General features: G+C 48.2%; 1 protein-coding gene across 1 annotated transcript; it reads left to right on the forward strand.

Annotated features, from left to right (window-relative positions):
• Positions 1-557: 557 nt before the first annotated feature.
• ZNF398 (zinc finger protein 398) lies at positions 558-17,506 on the forward strand (the record flags this gene model as incomplete). Its single annotated transcript, XM_084230700.1, has 5 exons — positions 558-959; positions 4,745-4,871; positions 5,702-5,815; positions 15,841-16,957; positions 17,461-17,506. 5 exons carry the CDS (start codon positions 558-560, stop codon positions 17,504-17,506), a joined length of 1,806 nt encoding a protein of 601 aa, XP_084086826.1.
• Between the last annotated feature and the right edge of the window lie 2,757 nt (positions 17,507-20,263).

A 20,263-nucleotide genomic window follows, 5' to 3' on the forward strand; every position in this document is an offset into this window, starting at 1 on the left:
TCGCCCGGCAATCAAACTGACGCTGCAGAGGCTGTGGGCAGCTTTGCAGCCCAGCGCTCAACCGCTGTGCTACCAGGGGAGGCCCTCTCCCTTCTGTTTTTTAACCCTCACATACTTGACAATAGCCATCATATTTTCTCCAAATTCAACATTCTCTGCGCACAACCCTATGGCATGGTTGTGATGTAAGCAGCGGGCGGACTAGCCAGAGCATAAGGCTGGAAGTCCTTGTCAGAGGGCACTGGGAAGGGTCTGGTGCACTTAGGCCTTTTTTTGTAGAGGAGGTGGCAGCCACCGAGCCCCAGACGGTATGCTCTAGGGTCTTAGTGGGTAGGTTTGTAAAGACCAGCTGCCTCTTCTGCTCCTTCACTGTCTTTAACCACCAAAGCAGTTCTCTTGGGTTTTGATGCCCAGGAGTGCCCCAAAGATGAGGCTTATGCAGGTGATACTAAAACTGCATTTAGATTAATCTCAGATGGCCTCTGAGGCGGTCCTTATCTGTTTTACTCTGGATTAAGTCTCCTAATATTCAGTGCTTTGTCCCATTTCTTTACTGCATGCAGACTTCTGAATGGGACGCCGAGTGCCTTACATCCCTGCCGCCCCTTCCTCTTCCTACACCCCCGGCGGCAAATGAGGCACATCTGCAGACAGCGGCCATCTCCTTGTGGACTGTGGTGGCCGCCGTGCAGGCTATAGAGAGGAAGGTGGAGGTCCACAGCCGGCGGCTGCTACACCTGGAAGGACGGACGGGCACTGCCGAGAAGAAGCTGGCCAGCTGCGAAAAGACAGTGGCCGATCTCGGGAACCAGCTGGAGGGCAAGTGGGCTGTGCTGGGGACGCTGCTGCAGGAGTACGGGCTGCTACAGCGCCGGCTGGAGAACATGGAGAACCTGCTGAGGAACAGGAACTTCTGGATCCTGCGGCTGCCCCCCGGGATTAAAGGCGATATCCCGAAGGTAATGTCCCCACCAGATGAAAAGTGGGACCCCCAGTCCCAGGGATGTTGGTTTGGACAGGTGTTGGGTTCAGAGAACTGGGTCCTTGGGTGACCAGAGAAAATCTCACCAGATCTCCCCTTTCAGCAGCACATGGCGAGTTTCCCCATGAGGCAGAGAATCATCAAGTTATGTCCTAAAAAGTAGCTTTATTATTTTTTAAAAAGGGAAAGGAAGGGATGCTTGTGCAGACACTAGCGGGCAGAAAGAGCGGCCCCTTGAAAGGGACAGGCTTGTTAAGAGGCCTGCGGGTATGCTGTGCAGATTCCGGGTTCTTGTCTCTGGGAGGGGTCATTCCTCTGCGGAATTGTTACCTGTTGTTAAGTTAATTGCTTCTAGGGGGGACTGGGTAGATTTGTAAAGACTGGTGATTCTCTAGAATAGTCTCCATCTCCATACCCCACCTGTGGTACTTGGTGCCTAAGGATTTTCATTTCTATAGCTGCTCTGATAACTATGTTAATCCTTCCTACCCCCACCTCCAGTTCTACTCTTGTGATGCTTCCATCCTAAATTTTCTCCTCTCAGCCTCCATCACTTAGACTGGTAAGAGATAGTCTTAAATCAGTTGCTCAGCCTGGAGGACCCCTGAAGTTGTGCTTCTCAGCAACCGTTACCGTGTTCTACTTAATGCTCATTTGAAAAATCAAAGTACAGAAAACTTTGCAAAGATTTTTAAATTTTCTCTTATGCTTTCTCCTACCCACTACTCCTGAGGTGCTTTTTCCTTTCCCTTTCTGTGTGAATCTTGGTATGGAAATGAAACTAACTGTTGTGCCCACGTCGACCAGTGCAGCCCCCAAGGACACAGACAACCGATGCAAGGGCACAAAGGAGTTTATTACGGGCTCGAGACCGGGCCCTCGACACGCACCGATGCAACGGCAGAGGTCGAGAGCCCCGAACAGAGGAAGTTGCGATATCTTATAGGGTCGCAAGTGGCGCAAATTTTGAAAGAAGCTGGCAATTACTCATTGGCTACTACAAAGGCATTTTGGCGCGCGCAGTTACAGTTTCAAACTGATTGGGCGGTTAGAGATGCTGTCCCATTTATGGATAGGACTGCCCTCATTGGCTGCTGGGGTGGTCTGCTTTTTCGTCACCAAGTGGAGTGAGGGTTGTGACTGCTGAAACTATCTCCGGAATGCGGCTGGACAAGGACTAACATATCAAGGTGGAGGATATACAAAATGGCGAAACCTCAGCTAAGCTTGGTTCCACACTAACTAAATCAGTCAACATGCATTTGTTGGCTATTCTGGAGCAAGTGTTAGAGGGACGGTGAGGGGTGGGATGCAGTGCCCGCAGCTTCTGGAAGGGTGTGGGGCTCTCTGCATTTCTGGGACTACAGACAGAACCTGTCCTCTGGCATCCTTTTCAGAAGAACCTTGCCCCAGTGCTGGGGCCCACCTTTCTGAAGCAAGGAGCCTGTCAAGTGAAAGGGAATAAACATTGCTCTTAAGTATGTGGACGATCACCCAGAGGCAGCCAGCTTCCAAATGTACCTGTTTATCCATCCATTCTTTCAACAAATGTTTCTTCAGCACTTTTTGCTGAGGGCATAGCAGTGAGCAATCTATGTAAGGGCCTCTGGAGCTTAAATTTTTTAAATTATTTATTTAAGATTTATTTTATTTTTATACAAGAGCTGGGGTATAGGTCAGAGGCACAGGAGGGTGAGAGGATTCACCAGAGACAGAGCAGGGAGCAGAACAGGCAGGCAGACCAAAAGCACTGCTGAGGGGAGCAGCCGGCGAGGCAGTAGAGGTCTTCTGCACCGTGTGGAAATCTCCCTCACCGGCCTGAAATCGAACCCGCACTGCAGAGGCTGCAGAAAGTTTCACAGCACTGCACTCAACCTGTTGTGCCACCGAGGAGGCCCTGGAGCTTAAATTTTAATGGGAAAGGAAGATAATGCAAACAAAAATACACTCAAATGTTTTAGAATTAAATATGCTACCTGGTGATTTTGTTTATTTTATTATATATTTTTAAAAGATTTGTTTATTTATGCAAACAAGAATTGGGGTACAGGCCAGAGGTGTGGGGGGATGAGAGGATTCACCAGAGACAGAGCCGGGGAGCTATACAGGTAGATCTCCTGAGATACACTCCTGAAGGCAGCAGTAGGGGAGTCAGAAGAGGTTTGTTGCGCCATGTGGGTATCTCCCTGGCCAGAGATCAAACTTGTGCTGCAGTGGCTGCAGATAGCTTCACGTGCTATGCTTAACTCCTTGTGCCACCAGGGAGGCCCTGTACTAGAAATTTATTTACTTTCTAGTTTGTTTTTCCTGCTTTAGAATCATTCATCCTGGAGCTGATTTGTTGTTGTTGTTTTTAATTTTCTGTTTTCCATATACATAATGTAATCCTGAGGGGCTGATTTAGATTTACAAGTGAAGGATTCAGTTGATTCAGAGGGCAGTGATAGGAGGCTGGCGTGTTTTCTCTGCCTGCGTGAAGTCTGGTTAACAAAAAGATCTTCCCCTGGCAGGAGAGGCTGTCTCCACAGGTGATGGAGGTGACTGGGCCCGACTTTAAGGTGCTGGGGCAAGGAACAAATAAACACAGCAGGGACCACCCAGCAGGAGTAAGGTGGGCCCTCAGTCGTCACCACCCAGGTATAAAATGTCTTTAGAGATGAGGTCTGTGGCGTCAGCCTTGGGGTAAATGCGGCTGCCTCCAGCTCATGGCGACGTCAAAGGGCCCCCGCTATTCTAAAGATAGATCTAGAAACTGCCGTTTATAACCACTTTTACTCCCACTCAAGTATCTGCCTGCTTTGAACTTGGAATTCTCTGCATTCCTCTGCACAGGCAGAGAGTTCCTCACGCACCTGCGACCCCAGCACCACGCCTGCCCCCCGCCTCCACCCCCTGAGTTCTTGGGCAGCCCAGCCAAAACCCGGCCTCTGCTGGCCTCTCCTTCCCACTAGTGGCCGGTGCCGGCCAGCACCCCTGCTTTCCCAGCATTTCAGCGCCGCCCAGAGGGTCGGGAAGCACCTGGGTATCAGTTCAGTCCTGAACGGAAGCACGTCCTGATCCTTTCCTGTCCGCGTCATTTTGTCACGGGTGTTTGCTGTGAGCTGTCACAGTCCTTTGTGTGGTGACGTTGGGTGAGAAGAAGCTGAGCTGTTTGAGTGTCTGCACTGGCCCTCGGCTTGATTTTAGGTGCAGAGCAGAAGGTAAAGTTGAATGATTTATGTTTCCAGCCCCTAAGGGACAACATTTCTAGTTGAGGAGGAAAAGATGACACAAATGAAACAATTAGAAAATAAACCCAACTCCCTTATGGTATCATGTAGATCTTTGAATCTAATAGATGAATATGTATGTTTTCATTGCATTTTTACCAGGATTTTTGTATACTCTTTCTTTCATAGCATCCTGTTTTTATTTTATGAGTGTACTATTTTTTAAATTTTTCTTTTAAGATTTATTTATTTATGCATACAAGAACTGGGGTGTAGGCCAGAGGTGTGGGGTATAAGAGAATTCGCCAGAGACAGAGTAGGAAACAACAGGCAGATTGACTGAAATACACTGGTGAGTGGAGCAGCAGGGAGACAGGAGAGGTCTGCTGTGCCCTCTCTGGGGATCGAACTTGTGCCGCAGTGGCTGGCAATACCTTGATAGCTGAGGCTTAAACCCTGCTCTTGTTTTTTTGTTTTTTTTTAATCTAGTGAGCACTGATTGAGTGGCTTCAGTGGGAGGGACTAACTAACCCCCTTGTGATTGCCATTTCAGGTGCCTGTGACATTTGATGATATTTCCATCTACTTTTCCACACCAGAGTGGGAAAAATTAGAAGAATGGCAAAAGGAGCTTTACAAGAATATCATGAAGGGCAACTACGAGTCTCTCATCTCCATGGGTGAGGCTGAATTGGCACATTTTGGATGAGGTGACAGTAGTTCCAGGAATGCTCAGAATACCCCTCTTCCTCAGTGTCCTCATTTCTTTCTTTCTTTTTTTTTTTTTTTTAAGATATATTCATCTGTGCATGCAAGAGCTGGGGTACATACAGGCCAGAGATGCTGGGGGAAGGGAGGGGCTGAGAGGATTCACCAGAGACAGAGTGGGGAGCAAAACAGGCAGATCTACTGAAATACACTGCTGAGGGGAGCAGTGGGCAAGACAGGAGAGATCTGCTGTGCTATGTGGTTTCTCCCTGGCCGGCTGGGGATTGAACTTGTGCAGCAGAGGCTTTGGATCACTTCATAGTGCGGTGCTTAACCCCTTGCACCACCAAGGAGACCCTGTTCTCGTTTTCATTCTGTCCTTTCACACTTCAGATTCTGGTTCGAACCAAAGATTTATGATTCACCTTAGAAAAATAGAAAATCATAACCTCCTTTGTCAAATCGTGGGATAGAGAACTAAATTTTGGTTACATGTGTGCCAACTGCAGTGTTTTCTGTGGGTTTTCACCTTGAAAGGGGCTTGATGCCTCCCCCTTGGGGCACGCTGTCGCTCTCCTCAGTGAAAGCAGCAGGCCGGCAGTGCTGGAGGAGCGTGTGTGCCTTTCCTCTCCTCTGACCTGCTTTCCTAGTGGATAACACCCATGGTTGTCGGTGAATGGATGGGAGAAGGCACCTAGAATTTAAGAAGCTCTCCAGAACTTTGGACCTTCGGGCCCTCAGGTCAACCGTGAGGGCTGTTATTACTCTCATTTATCTTTGTCTTACCCCCTTTTTCTCCTAGATTATGCCATGAATCAACCTGATGTCTTATCCCAGATTCAGCCTGAAGGAGAACATAACGCAGAGGAGCAGGCAGCGCCTGAGGAAAGTGAGATTCCTGCAGACCCCAGTGACGGTGAGTGGGGAAAGAGGTGGCCTGGTCCTCGTCTTCCTTTCAGGTCAGAGCTGGCTCGGGAGTGAGTGAGCAGGGCTTGGGGCTTCTAGACCTCTCAGTGCTAAAGCGGGTGGCCTGAATGGATTGCCAGACATTTAAAAAAGACATGGGTTCAACTTATTCAACACATCAGCACCAAACATCTGGGGACCCTTAATTGCATTCCGTGACAGAGGTTCTGAACCCTAAATACTTAGTAAGGTAAGCCTGTCCTGAGAGCGGAGGAAGCAGTCCTATTCCCAGGGAGGGACGTGGCTTCAGGGAGTGGAGGCTGCTGTTCAGCTCACAAGTGTGGGAGGGCCGGGGAATCTGCATGGCCCCTCACAGAGGCACTTACCTAGCGAGCCGATGACATCTACCTGGGCAAAGTGGATCTTACCTGGCTTGGGAGCCAGTTGTCACTGACGCCCTAATTGTTGGTTGGCAACTGCTTGATGTTGTGTGGCAAGACTGCTAGCCGAAGTCCAGGGGCGTTGCTTCTCCCAAGTCCCACCTCTGCTGTCAGGAAAGTCATGACAAAAGTCATATGAGTTTTGTTCTTTGCTGGATTGCAAGCTCATGGGAGGTTCATCCTCCAGACATCTCTATAGATGAGCTTCTCTTATAACCTGTGCCATCCAGTTCCTTTTGTCTAACACTTTATTATGAAAATTTTCAAACCAAAAAATTGAAGTAATTTTATAGTGAATACCTGGATACCTGTCACCTAGATTCTGCCACTAACATTTTACTCCACTAGTTTATCACATATCTAATCATTTCTGCATCCCTCTGTCCTTCCACCTGTCCACCTGACTTTCAATGGACTATAAAATTAAAGCAGATATCAATACATTTCCCCCTAAATAATTCTGTGTGACTATCACTAACCTGGAATTTAATCTTCGCTTTTTCTTTTTAGGTAAAATTTTATTTTATTTTATAGCTTTGTTTATTTATGCATACAAGAACTGATGTACAGGCCAGAGGTACAGGGCTGGGGAGCAGAACAGATAGATCCACTGAAATACACTGCTGAGGGGAACAACCTGCGAGACAGAGAGCTGTGCCATGTGGGTCATCTCCCTAACTGGGGATTGAACTCAGGCCACAGTGGCTGGCTGTAGCCTGATAGCGCTGAGACTTTAATCCCTGTACCACCAAGGAGGCCCCTTGACGTAAAATGTATATACAATGAGAAGCTCAAATCATTAGTGAATATTCTGTAGAGTTTTAAGTAATGTATATGTTTGCCACACACTGTTTTTAAGAGGATGTGAGTGATCATACTTAGGCAATGTAATAGGTTGAATTTGGACAAGTCTGTATATTGTAGATACAAGTAATGAATCTCAAATCATAACAAATACAGTTGGGAGACTTGATTGATTACAGAAAGATTCATTATTAAAAATAACTTATTAGTTACTTCACACAGCTCTCAGTGAGTCTACATGAGTGTGTCATTTTGTATTTGGTGACAAATGGAAAGGATATAAGCAAATTAGTTTTGCAGTGATAGATGAAAGTTTAATTTAGTTGCTATCTTGTCAGTTTATTTTTACCTTTGTTTTCAAAGTTCCCCTTGTAGGTAATCAACTTACAGACTTTCATATATTTTTAATTATAATTAACAGACATTGTAAACATTGCATTGGCATAGTACTCTCACTTTATTCTTTACAGTTTTGGCTTGTGTTGATGATTATTAACCTGGAACCTAGAAATTTAGCAGTACTTAAAGACAGGATGCATATGACTTGGACTGATCAATATATATCATTTAAAAAAACCCCTCATATGTCTGTTTAGAACCCTTTTTATTTTTTCATTATAGTTTTACCTATAAAAGTCATGAGACCTTTTACTCACTTAATTTGATTAATTTGGTTGCTGAAATTGGCAGCCTGAAAAGGCTTTTCACCTGTCTAAAGTGTCCTTTCAGTACTGCCTCAGTACTTGGTTTTTTAAAAAATATTTTCCAGGCTATTTTGGGGGTCCCCAAGACCAGCCCCATGTTCGAAGACTTTCTAGGAGAGCACACAGGACTCTGCACAGAGTCAAGCCCAGGGATAAGACTTACTAAGGCAAAAGGATGCAAAGCAAAAGCAGCCAAAATAAAACATACACAGGACTCAGTCAGTGGGGGAACGTAGGGACTGACTTCCCCTGGCCCTTTCAGCAGAGTCGTGGGACACATGTGACTCCCCCAGCAGGGAGTTGTGACCATGTGTGGGGAGTTTCAGAGATGCTCATTAGAAACTCAGTACCCAGCTGTTCCCCTGTCCTGGCTCATAACAAAATTGCAGGCTCCCAGAAGAAAGCGGATGTTGAATGGAAACCATACTGCACTGTACAAACAGGCTTAGGAGGCACCCTTAAGGGAGGGGTTTTTTAATTGGAGTAGAGAGGTTTGCCAGCTCGGGGCCAACTCTGCCAGCAGGTCTTTCTAAGGATCGCAGCCTCAGGCGAGGTGTATTAGCACAGACCTATTTTAGAATTTCTTCCTCTTACATGTCAAAAAAATCCTGGTTCCTTTTAATACTATTAAATTGCCTGGTCATGAAGGTGCTTCACAGATTGTCCACACCAAGGCCAGGCACAGGACACTCCGACGAGGCCGCTTTGGTGACGACACTAATAAAATAGCCCTTTGGTAAATTCTTCTCACCTAGCTCTACATGATGAAATAATTTTTTTGTCTTGTTCTAATAGGAAAAAAAAAAAACTGCTTTAATTTTTGAGCAAATAGTTTTTTCTCTAACATCATCTTTTTAAAATCAATTTTAGTATTTAAAAAATTTTTAATTAAAAAAATTAATAGACCATGAAATCTGTTGCTAGACCACTGTGTTTATATTCGAATATTGACATACTTTTAGAAATCTTAATTTTCTAAAATACACCTGAGTTTCATTCCTATATCTTAGATAATAAAGCCTGTAATTTATTGCATTCCATTTTAGAACTTTAGGATGAAAGTACATTATAATGAGATGAAAATTCATAGCTAGAAGTGACTTGGGGCAGGTGATAGTATCATCTGGCTCCCTTTTTTCTCTGACTTTTCTTCTTATGTCCAAATACCTTGCAATTAATTTTATAATCAGTCACCATCATCTGAATCCAATGAAAAGAAAGATAAAACTCTTTATATCCTCCTAAACATTATCTATTGATGCCTAGTCTCTTAGATAAAATTGCATACAATTTCATATGTAGAAATTAGTAGAAACTACAGAAAAACAGACTTGAGGCTTTCTGAAATTCTTCTTTAACTCCATTACTAGGGCTGATCTACAGCCAAATGGCCATTATTTGGTCCTTAGTGGTTTTAAAGTTTTACCCCAGTTTTTTTGAATTTTTTTTTTAAAGATTTATTTATTCACTTACACAAGAAACTGGTACAGACCATATGTGCGGGAGGGTGAGAGGATTCACCAGAGACAGAGCAGGGAACAGAAAAGGCAGACTGACAAAATACACTGCTGAGAGGAGTAGTGGGCGCGTCAGGAGAGGTCTGCCGCGCCATGTGGGACCCTCGCCGGCTGGGATCAAACTGGCGCTGTAGAGGCTGAGGGCAGCTTCACAGCACGCCGTTCAACCGCCTGCGCCTCCAGGAGAGGCCCTTTTTTAGAATTCTTTGGGAAAAAACTTTACCCAAGAAGTTCAGATGGAATAATCACGAGAGGTGCACTGGCTAGCCCTTCTCCTAGGTCCCAAGCTTTGTACTCCTCCAAGACTCTCAAATGACCCAAAAGTAAAATAATTCATTCCTATGACCTGTAGACTTGGGGAGATTTTGATCATTGTAGTTTCAGGTGTATCGATGTTTATCCCTGTTCTCTCTGGCCTGGGGAGTCCCTCTTTTCTGAAACAGTCAGTGACTAAAGCTAATCCCAACATGAGACCCTTTCAGTTCAACCTTCTTATGAACCTTCATTCCAGATGATAAAATTTCAGCTTATTACGCAAATACCACATTCTCTTGGCTTTCTTACAACCTCACACCTGTTTCACAAAAAGTCTCAAAAGATAAGTGTTTGTTTCTCCTAATGGTAGTTTTGTGTGTTGAGTGATTTTTGTTGCCTGTTTGAGTAGTTGTAGTTCAGCCTGTTCCCCTCATTGACGCCTGCATGCACGTCCCAGTCCCTTGTGGACAGCACAGGCCCTTGTCTGTCAGAACACACAGTCAGACCTCCTCATAGTTCAGGTAACACTCAGCTAGTATAGACATTAAAATCTTCTATTTTCTTGTCACCAGCCTGTTTTTAACCACCTGTAACAACCTCAATGTTCATTGATCTCCTCTTATCTAATCAGTGTTCAGCTTTACGCTGTTCTCTGGTTTCCTGCAAAGCCTGTTGCTTGTGTGAAGCAATGATCCTATTTTCATTCTGTGCCTCCTTATGTCTGCACTGTAGATTCCTCAGCCCTATGAGGAATGTGCTTGGAGTGCCAATGTGGTGACCTGACTAGCACGTGCCCACGGTAACCACACAGTTGTCTGTGTTAGGCCGCCATGGTGTCCCATTCTTGACTCCTTTCATGGCACTTCCTAAAGGCCCTCCGCTCCTCCACTCCCAGGCTTCTGCCAGTTGGTATTAGACACTGCAGTGTTCTGTGACTGCAGCACCAAGAACCAATGACACATTCCCTCTGTTGTGCTGACCTAACTAGTTTAACCACCAGAGGAGCATTTACCATAGTCATTCAGTAAGAAGGGTCAGCTCCCTGGGGTTTGCCAAGCTTAGTGGAGACACACTCAGCTCTGGGCGCTAACAGCAGCTGCCAGTCACATCTTGGGAGAACTGGTAGGTTTGCTTGGTTGGTGGCCTCCATGGTGTTTATGGCTGGCTGCCGACTATTGCTGAAACAGAAGATTGGAAAGTCCTAATTCCCGCCAGTGTTGGACTCCTGAATAAACGATGGGACAGCTATAAAAAGCAACGTGCAAGACCTCTGCACACTGCTGCAGACTGTTCAGAATATGTGGTCATGGAAACATCAAGGTATAGAACAGTTCGTGTAGTATGCCACATAAAGAGGGAAAATGCAAAAATGTATACATATTTGCTTATTTTCACAAAGAAACAATGGCCAATAAAAACAAGAACCAGGGCCTCCCTGGTGGCTCAGCGGTTGAGCGCTGGATTGTGAAGCTACCCACGGCCTCTGCAGCACCAGTTCATTTCCCGGCCGCTGGGCGAGGGTCCCACTTGGCATGCAGGCCTCTCCTGCCGCCCGCTGCTCCCCTCAGCAGTGTGCTTTGTCAGTCTGCCTGTTCTGTTCCCCGCTCTGGCTCAGGTGAATTCTCTCACCCTCCTGTGCTTCTGACTGTACCCAGTGCTTGTATAAATAAATAAATAAATCTAAAAAAAAAAAAACCCAAGAACCAATAAAGATAGCCACCTAGGGCCTCCCCTGGTGGTGCAGCGGTTGAGCGCTGGGCTGCAAAGCTGCCCGCAGCCTCTGCAGCGCCAGTTCCATCCCCGGTGAGGGTCCCACATGGTGCCACAGACCTCTCCTGCCGCACCAGCTGCTCCCCTCAGCAGTGTATTTTGTCAGTTCTCTCACCCTCCCTTGCTTCTGACTGTACCCAGTGCTTGTATAAATAAATCTTTAAAAAAAAAAGAAAGAATAGCCACCTATACAGGGTGAAAGAAATTAGAGAGGATGGACTTTTCCAAATGTACCTTGTTTAAATTTTTGATTTTGGGGTCTTATAAATATCTTACATAATTTCAAAAAGCAAAATTAAAACAAATGTTCAAGGTATTTTATGGTTTCAGTCTTGACATTCAAGTCTTTAATATATTTTGAATTAATTTTTGTGTATGCTGTTAGTGGTCTAATTTCATTCTTTCATAATGTGGCTATCCTGTCTTCCCAACACCATTTATTGAAGAGACTGTCCTTTCTCCATTGTATTTTCTTGGCTCCCTTGTCATATAGTACTTGTCCATGTACATTTTTTTTTTTTCACATTTTAAAAGGACAGGCTTGTTAGGAAAAGGCAAAAAGAGGCACTTGCAAAGTCACAGGGACAAGAGAGCTCGTGTACACACCATTTGAACTATATCTCTAGCAGGATGTCTCCTAAAGATTAAAACAACAAACCAAATTTGTATTTTTTTTTAAGATTTATTTATTTATGCATACAAGAGCAGGGGTACAGGCCAGACATATTGGGGGGTGAGAGGAGTCACCAGAGACAGAGTGGGGAGCAGAACGGGCAGACTGACTGAAATACACTGCTGAGGGGAGCAGCGGGGAGACAGGAGAGGTCTGCTTCGCCATGAGGGTTGCTCCCTGGCCGGCCAGGGATTGCACTCGTACTGCAGAGGCTGCGAATTGCTTTATAGTGTGGTGCTTAACCCCTTGCGCCCAAATTTGTATTTTTAATAATGATTTTCAAGCATATTTGATAAAGCAGAGTTTATATTAATATCACTAGGAACCAAGATTTTCAGAGTAAGAGAAAAGATATAAGAATAAATTCAAAGGATTTAATTAAAACCATGTGCTCTGAAATAGGATTCACAACTGTTAATATGAACTCATGACACTACTTTTTCCCAAAAGGTGTGTATTTTGTGGCTCTGTCATTGGCAGCCCTAGAACCTGTGACAGCCTGTTAGTAACTCCCAGCTTTGCCAGCCAGATTGCGGGCCCAAAACGCCGTTCCCAGAGGTCACTGTGTGCCTGGAGCAGGGAATGTGCAGGATATTTTGTCTTTCTCGAAGTGAAGGAAACTAGATGTTTGGTATGAAGAGAGAGATCTGATCAAAAGGGGCGCCCGCTGGCCAAAGAAGGGACGATTTGAGCATTAAGAATAGTGACTAAAATGGATTAAAAATATGTGTAACATGTGAGTTCAGAATGATCTAAAAAATGTCACTTAACTCACTAGTTTTCTGAAGCACTAATTCATCATTCAGAAAATTGATGAGGAGAAGCAATTAAACATCATAAATATCCCACATTTTTGGTGAACAGAAAGTTCATCCTCTAGAGAGCTACTGAAAGAGGCTTTTCCTTCTACCCAGTCTCTCCTCTCCTGCGTGCTCCCTTTATATGTGTGTATATAAAATCTGAAAGAAAAACAAGGCCAAGTTGGACTGTTTGCTCCACGTCAGCCTCATCGCTGAGTGGGGAGCTGGAAAGGCAACCTGCATGTGAGCTAAAAGGCAACCTGTGTTCCCCGGTCTGCAGGCCCTGGTCCTTGTGGCCCGCGTTTCTGCTCTGGGCATGGCTTTAGATCTCAGGTGTTCTAATTGATTTAAAAGGCATTGGGCAAAACAGATGAGTTCTTCTCATTTGTCTGGAATGAAACCATAACCTGCCCACAGGGTTTTTGTTTTTATTAATAAAACAGAGCTTGAATTTACTCTCTGGACTTTGTCAGCTTGCCAGTTTTTGAGGCCAAAAAAAGGCAATGTAGACTCGGCTTGACTGGCAAGCACAGCTGTTGCTGGGCTGACCAAATGAGGCGTGCTATGTGCAGAGCCTGTGGGACTTGCAAATACTAGCTCCAACCGCCGAGGAGACAATGATCTGTATCATTTAATAGGCAAAGGTGACATGATTTCTTGGAAGGAACCCAGAATTGGGGGCCTGAAAAGTCTATGTCCCAGGAGTCAGCTCTATATTCTGGTCTAACTTTGTAATTCCAGAAATCATTTTTTTTTTTTTTTGGAAAATTTTTTTTTAAATGAACATTTAAAAGAGACTTTTTTGGTCACTTTGTTTTCTTTTTCTTTTTTTATGGAATATTTTAAAGCAAACTGGTAATATGGCATTTCACTGTAAATACTTCCTTGTTGACAGAGGCTCACTGAAACCTCTGTGGACACCCTCTACTTAACTGGAGAAAATATCCTCTGCTTCATGATTTCATAAAAAAGCTGTGGGAGAAAGTAGTGAAAACAGTTTGAAAGTAAGAATGCTAATGAAATGAAAGACACTATTGAAAATAGGTAATTTCTGACTATCCTCTCCAAAATATATTTGTCATTTGACATAGGTTTCCTAAAAATAATGAGTCAAGTTTAATCTCTCATATAAAAATACAAAAATTTGGTGGCTTTTTTTTTTTGAACATTTTATTTTGAGTAGAGGAACTGGGGTGTAGGCCAGATGTGGGGGTGGCGAGAGGATTCACCAGAGACAGAGTGGGGAGCAGAACAGGCAGATCTACTGAAATCCACTGCTGAGGGGAGCAGCGGGGAGACAGGAGTGGTCTGCTATGCCTTGTGGGTTAGGCCCTGGCCAGGACTGAACTGAGGCCTTAGCTGTAATAGCATTGAGACCTGGAGGCACCAGGGAGTCCCCAAATTTGGTTTCATTTTGAATTGGTTCTCTAGGTGCATGTGTTTTTAAAAAGCCTGTCCCATTTTATTGTTACAAGTAAAGAAATACTGAAACAAAAAAAATATTTTGGCAAAACAATGTTCAGAAAACCATCGTGATGATTTTTCACTTTCTGATGCAAGTCCTTGAAGGTCATTCTGTTCCCGCACCTTCCTTCCCACCCTCCAACAGAGCCTGGCATCTCAACGTCAGATATTCTGTCTTGGATTAAACAAGAGGAAGAGCCTCAGGTTGGGGCCCCACAGGAGTCCAAGGAGAGTGACATATACAAAGGCACCTATGCTGGTAAGTGATGCCCTGGAGGCGATCCATCCTGGGCCAGCACTGAGAAGCAGCTGATGGAATGGGGCCGTAGGGACAAGGAAGTGGGGTGTCAGTGGGGAATGGGTTGCGGGAGAGACATGCTCAAATAAGTCAAAACTGAGTGTGAAGTGAAGCTAAGATAAATTGTGAGACAACTCTTACATATAAAGACAAATTACAGTTGCCAGAAGAAGAATAAATGTGTGCAGGTGGACCACTGTGAGGGCAGGGACAGAACATGTGTGATCATGGAAGGACAGAGCAGCGCGGGGAGGGGGTGAGTGACATGCACCGGGGACCAAGCTGTCACTAGCGGTGTGAACGGAGTTGAATGAAGAGCTCTCCCTCAGGGAGGAAAATGACGGGAGAAGAAAGATATTCTGTTGCTGCCATCTGGGTAGAGGGTTAAGGTTAGGGCATCCCAACCTTAGTGAAGTTTATTTGTTTGTTTTAAAGATTTACTTGTGCATATAAGAACTGGGGTGTAGGCCAGAGGTGCTGGAGGATGAAAGGATTCACCAGAGACAGATTGGGGAGCAGAACAGGCAGATCCACTGAAATCCACTGCTGAGGGGAGCAGCAGGGAGACAGGAGAGGTCTGCTGCGCCCTGTGGTTCAGGTCCCTGACTGGGGATAGAACTCATGCCACAGGGGCTGGCTTGATAGCACTGAGACTAACCCCTATTCCAGGGAGGCCCTGAAGTTTGGTTTTAATACCTTCTGTGCCCTGTGTTCTTTCAGACTCCAGGAAATAAAAATAAAAAGTAACAGTTTCTGCTCCTACAAAATTTATATCTGGGAGGCACATATCAATAGAATAGCTAAGTGCCAAGGTGAGCAGGATGGATGACTTTAAAAAATCAGAAGTCAGAATGGGGCCTTAGAACATTGCTGTGAAGCAATGTGGGCAGGCAGAAGGGGTGACTTTTGCAAAAGGAAGGACAGAATGAGCAAGGGCGGAGAAGCAGAAATGCCTTTCTTTATTTTCAGGGAAAGGAAAGACAGCAATCTAGTGAGGGGTTTGGCAGGCAGAGGGACGGGGTTAGGTGAGCAGGCCAGCACAGGGGCCACAGCACCCTAGGAGTGACCAGGAACGTGGAAGCCTCATGCAAGCTAGGGAAGGAGGTTCTTCCTCTTTCACACCGGGCCCTGGAGGACCAGCGCATCCCTCAGGATTTCCCAGGGAACTTGATTGCTGTCTCAGCCCCACACAGCCTCTCCCTCTGGCTGTCAGAGCCAGGAGTTCTGTTAAGGGGGGCTGGGAGCACTGTTTGGGGGCCTGGGAAGATCAGGGTTGGTGAGCGCTGCTGACGGGGTGCTGCTCTCTGCAGATGAAGAGCTTGTCGTCAAAGCTGAAGGCCTTGCCAGAGCCTCCTTGTGCCCCGAGGTTCCAGTCACCTTCTCTTCTCCACCAGCACCGGCCGCCAAGGATACTTTTTCAGACGTGGCGTTCAAAAGCCAGCAGGCTGCCTCGGTGACCCCGTTTGGACACCCGGCCCCTGACCTGGCCGACGCCTCCGAGGGCCAAGTGACTTTCACGCAGCTGGGCAGCTACCCGCTCCCGCCCCCGGCCGGGGAGCAGCTGTTCGCGTGCCACCACTGCGGCAAGAGCCTCAGCCAAGACATGCTGCTGACCCACCAGTGCGGCCACCCCGCCGAGCACGCCGCGCCCTGCGCCCAGTGCCCCAAGCACGTTCCCCAGCCGGCGGAGCTCGGCAGCGCGGCCCACGCTGGCCAGACGCCGCCCACCTGCCCGCACTGCGCCAGGACTTTCACGCACCCATCCCGGCTCACGTACCACCTGCGCGTCCACAGCAGCACCGAGCGCCCTTTCCCCTGCCCCGACTGCCCCAAGCGCTTTGCGGACCAGGCGCGGCTCACCAGCCACCGGCGTGCGCACGCCAGCGAGAGGCCCTTCCGCTGCGCGCAGTGCGGCCGCAGCTTCAGCCTGAAAATCAGCCTCTTGCTCCACCAGCGGGGCCACGCGCAGGAGCGGCCCTTCTCCTGCCCGCAGTGTGGCATCGACTTCAACGGCCACTCGGCCCTGATTCGCCACCAGATGATCCACACCGGCGAGCGCCCCTACCCCTGCACGGACTGCAGCAAGAGCTTCATCCGCAAGGAGCACCTGCTGAACCACCGGCGCCTGCACACGGGCGAGCGGCCCTTCAGCTGCGCGCACTGCGGCAAGAGCTTCATCCGCAAGCACCACCTCATGAAGCACCAGCGCATCCACACAGGCGAGCGGCCCTACCCCTGCTCCTTCTGCGGCCGGAGCTTCCGCTACAAACAGACGCTCAAGGACCACCTGCGCTCGGGTCACGGCGGCGGCTGTGTGGGTGACCCTGACCCCCCGGCACCACCGCCAGACCCACCAGGTCCCCTCCTCCCTGGGCTCGAAACCTCTGGCCTAGGCGTTAACCCCGACGGCCTAGAGGCCACTCCGTGGTATGGGGAAGGAAGTGGGGGGGGAGTTTTGTAACTCCCGTTTTTTGTGGTTGCTGGTACTGGCCACCCGGCAAGAGGAAAGCCGGGCAGCCCCTCCACCCCACTCCCCCCAGCAGTTACTCCGCAGCTTGATGACTTGGGGTCTTCTGCACGTGGCTAGAGGTGTGCGGTTTGGGGACTTCATATTACAAAACACCATATTTTGAGGCCCAGGAAGGCCTGGGAAAGGAGTCCAGTATCCCCATGTTTTCAAAAATATCACCTAAGCAGAAGTTATGAGAATAGTGCAGAGGCTGGAAAGCAAGCTCTGGCCTCTGGCAGCCTGTCCCAGGGCAGTAGGTGTGTCAGGATCCCAGCTCTAGTGCAGGGTTGCAGGGGGAGAGCCTGGAGCTGCCTGTCCATCTGCAGGCTGCAGAGAGTTGAACTGGGTCCTTTATTCTTGCGGCTAAGCTGGCCGTTCAAAAGGGCCAGGCGGAAACCCTGCTTCCCTTCGCCCGGTCCAGCTGCGTCTGCCACCTGCTGGTGTCGCTGTCTCTCCGGAAGCCCTGACTCCAGGCCGCCTGCCCAGGCCTCCCAGATCAGTTCTCACACGTTTTGTTGTATGTTGGGTGAAGGAGAAATCTGACTTTAAAAGCTCCTCAAAGAGAACAGTTCTTGGCTTAGTTTGATTGGAAACATTCAGACTCTTACTGGCATTGAAATTGCTACAAACCTTTGCTGAGGTCCCAGTTAAGAAATTTGCTAGGAGTGTTAGCCCCGGCTTGAAAAGCTGCAGATGACAGATGATGGCCTAAAATCTGAGTCTGAGCCTTGATTCTTAGTCATTTGCATCACATTCTTCCTAATCTGTGCCAGCCAGTAAGCTGATACCAGCCTGGTGGCTGGTATTCTTGACCACGGTCGGCAGAAAAGATCCCAGCACTTGCCAGGAGCAATTCAGTTTCCAAAAGTGTGAGTGGACACTAGGCTTTCATTTCCTCAGCAGTGAGTGTGATGAGGGTGTCCACCCACCCGGCTCCACGAGCAGGCAGCGTGCAGAGGGAGGGGCTTCCGGCATGGCTGAGAGCTAAGGCCGAGCGCAGACAAGGACAGCCTGTGGCCGCCAGATCTTGTTGAGGCCAGTCAGTCACCTGGCCACATCCAAGCCCAGTCCCACCGAGTGGCTTGCGGCTGGGTATAAGTCCCTTTTCTCTGCACACCTCATGTCTCCATGTCCGAAGTGAGGCTGGTGAAAGGCATAAAGTGGGCCTCCAGAAAAAAACTGAAAGAAATCTTGTGATACGTTTCTTCTCTTGCCAAAATCCTATCTTTCTCTGGCTTCTATCCAGGCAAAGCCAAATAAAATGGAAAAATCAAAGTAGAAACATTCTTGCTGAAACTTGACTGAAATCAGTTTGATTTGTTATTTTACTCTCGCTGGGAGCCCGAGGTAGGAGATAGAGAATACGGAAGTCCTGCGTCTCGGGCAGAGCAGCTGTCGGTGCCTGGAACAAGGTCTGCGGGTGTAGAGATAGGACACTGTTGATGAAGTGGCAAGGGAAAGACTCATTTTCCCCCTTATCACCTCACCCAACCTTCCTCCTGCCCCACACTAGGAAAAAGTATTTCCCCGGCTAGCTTTGCTCCTGGGAAGGCTCTGTCTGAACATGCTGCTCTTCAGGATAATCACATCTATAAAGTACCTGGTCTGCAGCAGCCACAATACCGGGAATCTTGGGGGGCTGAAGATGTGTGTGGGAGGCCTAGCCTGCTGTCCTGCCTGCGCTCCGAAGGCAATGAGGAAAACCGAAGGGTCCAGAATAACCAAGACATGATGAGCAAAAAATCCTGGCCTGTGAGGGCTGGGAACATGCTGGCTAGAACTTGGACCCATGCCAGGGGGAAATTCGAGGGTTCTGGGAATTCCAAAGCCAGGGCTCCGACATCTTCAGTGACCCACTAGGAACTTGAGTGTGCGCTCCAGCTGTGGTTGGCACCCTGATCCCTAACAAGACAGGAGAAGGGCCCAAGTAGTGTGTTTAGGTAGTGAGCTCCCCTCTGTGGGTAGACGTTAAGCACTGGCCGGGGCACGCTGGAGAAGGGTTCCTGCGCCAGGCGTGTGTTGGACTAGACGTCACAGAAAATTCTAAAGAGATTGAGAACCAGAGCTTATTAATGAGACCCGTGGATGAGAGCGCTGCGGAGAGGCCGCACAGTCCCTTGTGCAGGTAACCAGAGCTGCCAGGGGCCCAGGCTTCGGCCAGAAGAGAACCCAGTTCAGAGCCAATGAGGCGAGAGCCTTGAAACACCAACAGGGAAGGAACAGGGCCTCGCCCACAATGGGAGTGGGTGTCGTCCAGCCCCCCACCCTGCGGGGGCCAGCGAAACTCTGCTGCTCTGCATTCCTGTCCTCTCCCCAGCCCTGCCATGGAGAGCTCTAAGAAGTCTGGGCTTGAAATCTAAGAGTGGATGAGTAAAGTGGGTTTGTGGAAAAAAAAGTCCAGCAGAGGTTTCAGTGTGGGGGGGGGAGACTTGACCCCCAAGGACGCCTGAGACACATGCCTGCTGCTGCAGTGCCCGAGGACTGGTCGGCACTGCTGGACAGGGCAGGAGCAGCAGCCCCGGCTCTCGGTCGGCCACCATCTGGGCTGCGAGGGCCGCTGTCACCGTTAGAGGAACCTCTGGCTCAGCCGCAGAGGAGAAAGTGAAGTTGATTGCTCGTCGAGAAAGCGAAAGTAGCCAGTCTTTCCCGCGGGTACTGGACCTGCCTTCGCGGGGCTCTGGCGGGAGCGGCGTGTTAGGAAATCCGCTGTCGTTGGGAGAGTCCCTGGAGCTCCTGCTGGGCGACTCTGCTGGGCTGCCTCCTGGAGCATCCTTGGGCGGCTTGTGTGTCCATGCCTGCCCACCGGGCTGGGCCCTGTGGCTCGCGGGGGATCACTGATGTCCGCTGTCTGAGCAAAAGCCAAGGACCCGAGCTCCCGTACCATTCCAGTGCGACAGAGAACCCACGCTTCTGCTCAGATTTCCTCTGGAGCGGGGCAGGACGCCCTGTTCACCCGCCTCAGGAACTTCTTGGACAACAAAATGCTATGAGGGCCGCTCAGTGGCAATGGGTAGAAGCAGGTCTTTCCCCTCCAAGGCTCTTGCTGATGAGGAGCTCAGTTTGTCAGGTTTATGTTTTCTCTGTGCCCAGTGGGTACCTTTGGCCCTGTTCTCTTGTCTCTGCTTTATCTGCAGTCCCTCGCCACAGGGTTTGCACGCGGAGGACATTGACTAGGGAAGTGTCAGGCTCCTACAAGCAGAAGATACTCCCATTGGGTCAGGTTG

The sequence above is a fragment of the Talpa europaea genome, assembly GCF_964194135.1.
Source record: "Talpa europaea genome assembly, chromosome: 3".
Taxonomy (NCBI): Eukaryota; Metazoa; Chordata; class Mammalia; order Eulipotyphla; family Talpidae; genus Talpa; species Talpa europaea.